Source organism: Poecilia reticulata, chromosome 13, assembly GCF_904066995.2.
Source record: "Poecilia reticulata chromosome 13, P_reticulata-male-v2, whole genome shotgun sequence".
Taxonomy (NCBI): Eukaryota; Metazoa; Chordata; class Actinopteri; order Cyprinodontiformes; family Poeciliidae; genus Poecilia; species Poecilia reticulata.
The window spans coordinates 27,812,937-27,822,115 of NC_088842.1; the positions used below are offsets into that span (position 1 = coordinate 27,812,937).

Genomic DNA, 9,179 nt, shown 5'->3' on the forward strand with positions numbered 1-9,179 from the left:
ACTATCCCAATTTTATGCTGAGTTTACTCTCATCATTAATTCAGCGCAATATCAACTAATCAGACACAAAAGGGTTTGCACTGATTAAAACTGACAGGCTTTTAAAGAAATATATACATGTATTGCATTGATATAGCTAACAATATGTAAAGAAGTCTACAAGTTGGAAACTGTAGATGAATTTGTAATATTGTCACAATTTAAACTTAATGTTTCTATTATATTTATTAATAATAATGATAATCTCTGTCTGATGTTTCATGTAGAGGAGAGCCTTCATAATGGGGGCCTGGGTTTGCTGTAGAACCTTAAAATCCCTCTTTGCCCTCATGTGTCCTGTCAGCATTTGATTATGATCATTACTCACACACACACACACACACGCACACACAGCAGGCAACCCCTGCCACACACGCATACACACACACACACACACACACTGATGTTCCGTGACTCCTCAGGGTGTTGCACAGGAGGCGCTGCTTTCATTATCTCTCCGTGTGCCGTAATAGGACTCTGAGCATCAAGGCGGGCGCTGCCACTTCATGTGAACCCCCCTCAGCTGCTGCTGCTCCTGAACGCCACACGGAGACCAGGAAAAGTTAGGAAGGTCGGAACAACTCAGTTTTTCAGGTAAAGACGACAATAAATATTCATTCTTTGGACTTTTAGGATTTTTTAAAAAACGTATTTACTACAACATTTTATATCACATTGATTACTATTGCATTCCATCTGTGATTTACAGGAATTACTTGCTGTATTGAGCTGTCGTTTGTTGACAAATATCCGATGTTTAGAAGTTATCAGTCTGAGTACAAAGTTAGTTCAGTGTGTATAAAAGTTCAGTAGAACCAGTGAAAGACTAAAATAATTTAAGATTGATTGCTTGAATTAAAACCAAGAGCTCCAATCAACGGCGGGTCTCAACAAATCAGAATTTTACCATTTTATTCATTTTAGTGATTCAGCTTCAAAATTACACATTATAAAAATTTAATGATACAGATTATTTCAATATAAAAGTTGAATTCATTTTCTTAGTAATTCAGAAGACTAATAAAAACGTATAATGCAAAAATCGTATCCCTAGAAAGAAACATATTAAACTACTTTGAATAATTAACTGAGCTGAGTTGTAAGTCAAATGTTTTCTTTTATGTTTATTGATGATTTTAACTTTGTCACTTGACAGAATTACCAGTATATCTTAAATGTATTGATGATTTTCACAGTGGAAATTGACAAATGAAATATCTGTTACTGTTTTTTTCTTCTTATCTCTTATCTTATGACTATTTGATGTGGTGGTGATATTTTTATGATGTAAAGCTCCTTGAACTGCCTTGTTGCCGAGATGTGCTAAACAAATAAAGTTGACTTAAAACAAAGCCCTTGTTTGGTTTCCTGATCATTTTCTTTCTCACCACTGTAGCGTCCAGATTTCCCAGTGTGCCACCCAGCATTGAGTGGGACTGTTATGCCCTGGGCCCGACCTCCAGTTGACCTTCATGCTGGCACAGCGGAGGCCATGGACCAGTTCAACACAGACGACCACCACTACGAGGGCTCCCTGTTCCCCACCTCCACCCTCATCCCTGTTACAGTCATCTGCATCCTCGTCTTCATCATCGGCGTGACCGGCAACACCATGACCATCCTCATCATCCAGCACTTCAAGGACATGAAGACCACCACCAACCTGTACCTGTCCAGCATGGCGGTGTCTGACCTCATCATCTTCCTCTGCCTGCCCTTTGACCTCTACAGGCTGTGGAAGTACGTGCCGTGGGTTTTCGGGGAGGCCGTGTGCCGCTTCTACCACTACATCTTTGAGGGCTGCACCTCGGCCACCATCCTCCACATCACCGCGCTGAGCATCGAGCGCTACCTGGCCATCAGCTTCCCGCTCCGGAGCAAAGTCATGGTGACCCGGCGCCGGGTCCAGTACATCATCCTCGCCCTGTGGGGCTTCGCCCTGGTCTCCGCTGCCCCAACGCTCTTCCTGGTGGGGGTGGAGTACGATAACGACACGCGCCCCGACTACGACACGGGTCAGTGCAAGCACACCAGCTACGCCATCAGCTCCGGACAGCTGCACATCATGCTGTGGGTGTCCACAACCTACTTCTTCTGCCCGATGCTCTGCCTCATCTTCCTCTACGGCTCCATCGGCTGCAAGCTGTGGAAGAGCAAAAGCGACATGCAGGGGCCCTGCACTCTGGCCCGGGAGAGGTCCCACAGACAAACAGTCAAGATCCTGGGTGAGTGAGGCGAAGGCAGGGGAGGTTTTAGTGAAACTTAACACTGCAGCGGAGTTTAATCAACCATGTGGAGCTCAATTTTTAAAAGTGACTCAGTGGAAACGTCCCAGAAAGCTTAACTGCTTTACTCCAAGGGACACATGCAATCAGTGAAATGGGAGCGAAAAAGGAGAAATTCACAGGGTTCCTCCACAGTCACTAACAAATGAACTGTTAGCTTAGATGAGGAGAGAAAAGCAGAGAAAATGTTTCATTTTGTTCATCCATTCCTCTATCCATCCATCCATCCATCCATCCATCCATCCATCCATCCATCCATCCATCATTGATTCATGCTTGTGTTCCTTACTTGAGTTTTTTGTTTTTTTCCATCTTCCACATATGAAGTCACTTCACCCATTGTTATGTTTGCAAACTTCGGCAGAGGTTTAGTCAATAGCTGTTCATTAACTACCTTCTAAAAACGAAAATCAATATTATTTGAGTCATTTTCCTCAGTCATAAGTTCAAAAACGTGCTGATCCAGAGCTGATTTAACACAATAAGATTGGATGAACCTGGATGAAAAATTGTTGCATTTACTGGTTTTATAGCTTAGCATTTTTTTTTTACAATTATCAGATAAATAAATTAAGACAATAACTTTATAGATACTACAGAACTAACAGCAGATTTTTCAAAGCTCCACAGCTCCTCTCTAATTAACCAAAAGGTAATCCTCGCAGAGTCTGCACAAAAGATTTGTTTCCACACCGTTTCACCAAAAGAAAACACCCCGTAAAATCATCCTCATTTCCTGCTTTTCATCCCCTGAAACTAAAACAAACAGATTTTGGGTAATGACAGCGCTCTAATCTTGCCTTTTGTAGGGGGGAAAGGCTTTTAAAGCTGAAATCCCACCTGTTTGCACAGTCAGTTTGCCTTTCGGCGCGGCTGAAGCAGTAAAAATGCCATCCTGACAGACTGGAATCCAGGACTTCTGGTGTCCTGCACCATCAGGAGCTTTATCCGGCGGCTCCACGGGGCCACATGCGCCACCACGTCGCGCTTCTTGGGCTCTTGACTTGATGAAGAGATTGAGAAAGAGAGCTGGTGCCATGTGCTCTGTTGTTGATATGATCTGGTTAATTAGTCGGTTTAGTCTCAGGCTAATCATGCCCTGCCGCTGCTCATGCTGATTATCTTCATTTGAAGCTCTGGAACATTGCGCAGGATGTGAAAGAGCGCGGCCGTACCAGAGCGTTATTTCCACATGTTTCATCAGGATGCATCCATTATAATATTACCGCAGTCCTGGTAGCGTTTATTTTTAATTCGTATGTCGTAACTCTGGCATCCACTCACTCTGTGCCGACTGTTGTTGTTTTTTAAAGTAATTAGGTCAGACACACCTCCCTTTAATTACAGGACTGACATTTACTGTCCTGACAGAAATTAGTGCCTCCATTAGAAACTGGTGAGGGTTTTATCTGCGGGGGCTTCTTGATCAATACTGGTGACTCGGTGATTAGCTCCCACATCACTCTCTGTGTTCTTTGCTGGATTTGTGGCGATTATTCTGCACGCTAGACATTCATCCTCTAGCTGACTCCTTTACTTCCATTTTTCATGAAAAATAAATGTTATTGCTGAAGCTGGCTGCATATGTTGCTGCGTCGCTCGCAAAAGTATACATACGCCTTGAGTTTGTTTTAGTTTTTTTTTTACATGTTCTATGTTTTTATCTGGTCTTGTGTGATGAATCAACACAATCCGTGTAGAGAAAGAGCTTTTTTTTTTTTTTTGCTTTGCTTTTCTTAATCAGTAATCTTAATATATCTATAAACAAGTGGCTGAAGCTCCTCATACAAACTACGCCACATTTCAGCGCTTCTAAGAACTGTTATAAACGGCGTAATGAGGAGCATTGCTGCGACGACGCGCTGAAGACAGTGTCTGAAAGAGTAGGAGCTTCTTAAAGAGACAGAGGCCAATTTCAAGTCGCCAAAATATGAGGTCAAATTTATTTTATGACTAAAAAACTGCATTTTTAGAACTGAAGGCAACATAGCTGCGTGTGCTGACAATCCTGTCAGACGACTGACTGTTGAGCGTTGTTGTTTGATAGCTTGTTTCACAGATTTGAAACAAACTATCAGTCAAATCCTTCTGTCACCTCCAAGAAGAAGGTGGTGGAGACCCAACTGGACTTAATGGCTTTTTAAATGAGTTAAAACCATCTGTCTTATTTCCCAACGTAATTTATTATGTTCTGTTTTTTGCTTTGGTTCCTTTGCGGTCGCGTACTGTAACTTTTTGCAGTGAAACAAACACTTGCCGACTGATTTCAGCTCTTGAGTTCTCTTTGGCTGTAACTTTAAGTGTCTTTTTTATTTTTTCATTTAGCTTCTTGTTCTGATCTACTCCGTCTTCTGCCTTTCAGTGGTGGTGGTGCTGGCCTTCATCATCTGCTGGCTGCCTTACCACATCGGCAGAAACCTCTTCGCCCAGGTGGACGACTACGAGACGGCCATGCTGAGCCAGAACTTCAACATGGCCTCCATGGTGCTCTGCTACCTCAGTGCCTCCATCAACCCGGTCGTCTACAACCTCATGTCCCGGAAGTACCGGGCCGCGGCCAAGCGCCTCTTCCTGCTGCACCAGCGGCCCCGGCAGGCCAGCCGCAGCCAGAGGCAGCTCTGTATGACCGATCACATCTCCACGCTGAATGAAAGCCTCACCGGGGTCTGAGATTCTCTACGGTTTAGGGTTCAAGATCAAAAGAGGATTCTCAGTGAGGATGTGCAGAAAGCGGATGAGAGGGGAAACAGGGCTTTTCAATGCAAAAATAATAACAATAATAATGATCTGTCTTAATGGCCTTCTGATTACTATAATCGCCTATAATGTCACAGTATAGTTCTTGAGATACCTTTATGCAGTCAGTGTTCAGTATTATTTGCATCTGGTATATATCTGTAAATTCAGCTCACTTATCTCCGTTGTTTTTGGATTACATTAGAGACTGTCTGTTATTAGGAGGAAAGCATGACTGTTTATGTGTCATTTATGCTTGTTGGTGTGTCGCTAGGTTTTCTGTAATGTACAGTGAGTTAATTATGTTGGTGAATCGTTCCGCCTTTTCGTATTTTGTCGTGCTACAACCACAAACTTCAATGTATTTTCAGGATTTTAGGTTCATTTTTGCACCGTCACACTCAAGTTTCCACTCATTCTTCTTTACAAGACAGTTCAAGCTCAGTACAATTCATCAGACGGCATCTGTGAACATCAATATTTATGTGTTTTATAGTGAGATTTAGGTCAGTACTTTAACTAGGCCATTGTAACAAGTGAATATGCCTTAATGTAAATCTCTGTATTCCAGCTCTAATTGCATATTTTGGATTGTTTGTTTTACTGGAAATCTCAAACCATTTACAGTAACAAGAGGTTTAGTTCCATCCCCACATCACGATGCTGCCACTGCCATGTTAGCTAATGAGTATGGCATATTCAAGGTCATGTGCAGTGTTAGTTTTCAACCACACAAAGTACCTTAAATGTAGGCCAAACTTTAAATGAAATTCTTTTTCCTTACAAATATCTCCTTCTTGTTTTCAGTTTCAATCCCAATTAGACTGTATGGAGAAAAGCATTCCCACAGCATGATGCCGTCACCACTGTGTGCCACTGTGAGAAAACATCCCATCATCCTGAAATCCTGTCAGTGCAAGATTAGATGCAACATGCATTAGGGATTTTCATTTTAATTTCTCTTTCACATAGGCCAGACATGTTTAGTGTTGACAGAATCTGCTACTTTAAATAGTCTTTTCTTTTTTGTTTGGATGATGGGTTGAGCCGTTAACAATGCCTTTATCTTTGTTCCTTAGTCTTCATGATGATATGTTTTTTTTCAAATGTTGTTCTGAAAAATCGACACCTTCACAAATGGCAACTATTTGCATTTTATTTAGGAGCGTAAGAGTAAAGAAGAGTGAAGAAAGTTAAATGCAAAAGCACACCACACTTTTCAGATTTTTATAGGTGTAAAATATTTAAAATCATGTAAAAATGTGTCCTCATCTTTACAGTTATGTTTCACTTGTGCTGGACCAGCACAGGGGTCTGCAACCTGCGGCTCTTTGGAGTCTCAACTGTGGCTCTTGCGAAACCAAAAAGGAAATCTTTTTCATCATGAATCCAGTGCAAACTGGTCATTTTAGGAGTACATTCTTATGCAAAATCTACTTTTAACATCTGCAACAGGTTTTCAAAAGTAACTTAACTTCAAACTATGCTGCCTATTTTTCCCAATTTTAAATATTCATTGAAAAGGCTCATCTCATTCTACATTTTATCTTCTTCTGTGCAGTATACATTTTGTATAAACACCTCAAAATATAAATAGACTTTGGTTTACTTTTGCTAGCTTTCACAATGAAATTTTATGTAGTGCATATTTAGAAGCATTTTTGAGTTTCACTTTGTAGCAGCGGGGGTATAAAACCCCAACAAAATACACAGGAGCTTGGGGTGCAACATGACAAAACGGGGAAAGGCGAAGGCGGGTGGATACTTTTACAAGGCACCATAAGACGGAAACATTTTTAATCATACTGTTTGTTTGAGATTCACAGGAAAGAAAACGACAAAATAAACCTGCCAGCAGGTTTTTACCAGCTGTGGGGGTGTGTATGTGTGTGAAAACATTGAATATAAACTTGATAAAAGCATTTTAAAATCAAAACGGGGAACCTTTGGCGTGTGAATGTGAGCTTGTGTGTGAGAGACGCTGGCGCCACCTGAGCCCAGAGGTCTGAGGCCTGCGTACGTGCCGGCTGTCGCATGTAATCTGTCACAGCTATTATATTAAATGTTCTCTGGGTTGCATGTATGCCTCCAGCCAACGTCCCTGCATCACCATATTCAAAGTAACAGCTGCCCTCAGTGCTTTTCCAAGAGAACCACAGAGGCTTAGATCGATTTTCTTTTTCCACAACTTGAGTCATCCCATCAGTTTGGTCAATTTATTTATTGAATTAGAAGTTGTGGTTTTTTGTGTCTCATCTGCTCCCGAGAGAAGTGTAATGTTTGAATTACGTGTTCCATCCTAAAAAAGGAAAAAATAAATAAATTCCCACATAGAACAACCTTGAACTTTCTCTGTCGACGTCCCGGCTGTTTGTTGTTGGGTTTTTTTTTTGTGAGGAGCTGTCAGGATTTTGCCGATGAATCATCAGGCCTTGGTTTGCACAAATACAAAGAGACGCAGTCGCTCTGGGCTGACTCATCCACTCTTTTTTTTTCTGTTGTTTTTTTTTTAACAGAGTCATTCAACTCTTTGCCAGAAAAGCTAAAGGAGCTTGTTAAAGCTCATATCTCACAGCAGACTAACCTGACATCACCCAGGGGAAAGATCAACAAGCAGCACGACCCTTCTCTGGGTTCTTTGCTTTTTTTTTTCCTTTTTTTTTTCTCAGATAATGAAGAGCTGCGCTACAAGTGCTTTGTCGATATACCTGCCCTGGAGCCTTCAAAAATCATTTTTAAGTTCATGCAGCTTTCATTTCAAATTCATGACTTATCTCAAATAAAAAGTCCTAATTTACCCACTGCAGGCGATGCTGTTCAATTTTACACATAGGGTTTTGAAACGCTGTTAGACAAAAATAATTCAAATTGAAAAAAACTTTATTGATTCCAAAGGGAAGTGAAATGTTGTAACTCATATTTTTCAGGCTTTCTTAAGGAGTTGTTGTAGATGCTGACGGCTGTGGGGCAGACAGGATCAGCTGTAGCAGTCTGTGTTACAGCACAGAGACGAAAACCTGTTGCAGAGCTCTCCTGACCACAGACTGGGGTAATGTTTCATTTGTCAGCAGCACAATGACCCAAAGCGCTTTGCAGTTTTTCAATCCAACATGAAATTAAAATTATATTTGCTCAGATATTTTTATTTTTAAAAATATGTGTAAGCACAACTACATCTTTGTTACTAAGTGTTAATAACTCAATTTTTAAGGTTTAGAAAATTTTTAAACTCCATGGAAACAACTGGGTTGCTCTGCTCTATAGAAACAGGGTTTAAGGCAATGATTAATGAGCAAAGGACTGAAAGGGGGGTGAATCCCTCATTTCCACTCTTGAACCTGGGGCAGGATCTGTGATGCCGTGGGCCTGTTTCACTTCCAAAACTCTGGTGAACATTGTTAGAGTTTTGTTGTAAATAATAAACAATACTAAAATAACCCCAAGGCTGATTTTACTGTTAAACAAACTTAAAGAAATTTTTGATTTTAAATAAAATGCATAAAATGCTAGTAAAATTACTTTCACAGCTGGTCCTCCACATAAAAACCTGAATAATTCATTTTTGAAATATGATGGTACGAAGTTATTTTCCTTTCTTTTATTACAGTGTCGTTATATTTCCCACCGCCAGAGGGCGGCAAAGTTTGCGCCAGTTACATAAACGCGCCGAAGTAATCAGGGATTTTAAAACTTAAAAAGACAGTCAGATGTAAAGTAAAACAACGAGCATATATTAGATCATAATACACAATAAAATAAATGTATTTAAATCTATAAAAGAAATATATTTAATCTATGCCTTTAAGACATCTTTATCAGTTTCTCCTTCCAGTTTACTTCCGCAAATTATGATGAGCACATGCTGTTTTCCTGTTTTGCTCCCTCAGCCATGAGCGTGACTGGGTGAAGCTGAAGTGAAATCCAGAACATTCTTTAAACCGCACTCAGCACTACAGAACCTGGACTTTACTGTCACTGTTTTTTACTTTCATTCGGCTCCATGCTGCTGTGTCCTTTTCTCATCCCTTCTCTCTATTTCAAAAGCTTTTCCCACCACAGAATGGCATTCATCTCAAACCTGAACAGCTCACTGTGAACTCTGCAACAAGGGGATGAGTA

At 40.8% G+C, this 9,179-nt stretch overlaps 1 protein-coding gene across 2 annotated transcripts; it reads left to right on the top strand.

Moving 5' to 3' along the window:
* mlnr (motilin receptor) lies at nucleotides 1–5,244 on the top strand. Of its 2 annotated transcripts, XM_008426374.3 has the most exons (3): nucleotides 1–633; nucleotides 1,436–2,264; nucleotides 4,687–5,244. In XM_008426374.3, exons 2-3 carry the CDS (start codon nucleotides 1,481–1,483, stop codon nucleotides 4,992–4,994), a joined length of 1,092 nt encoding a protein of 363 aa, XP_008424596.1. In that variant the 5' UTR covers nucleotides 1–633; nucleotides 1,436–1,480; the 3' UTR covers nucleotides 4,995–5,244. The 2 variants fall into 2 exon arrangements, with proteins under 2 accessions (XP_008424596.1, XP_081470906.1); XM_081614780.1 differs by lacking the exon at nucleotides 1–633 and having other exon boundaries at nucleotides 640–2,264.
* Nucleotides 5,245–9,179: the final 3,935 nt, after the last annotated feature.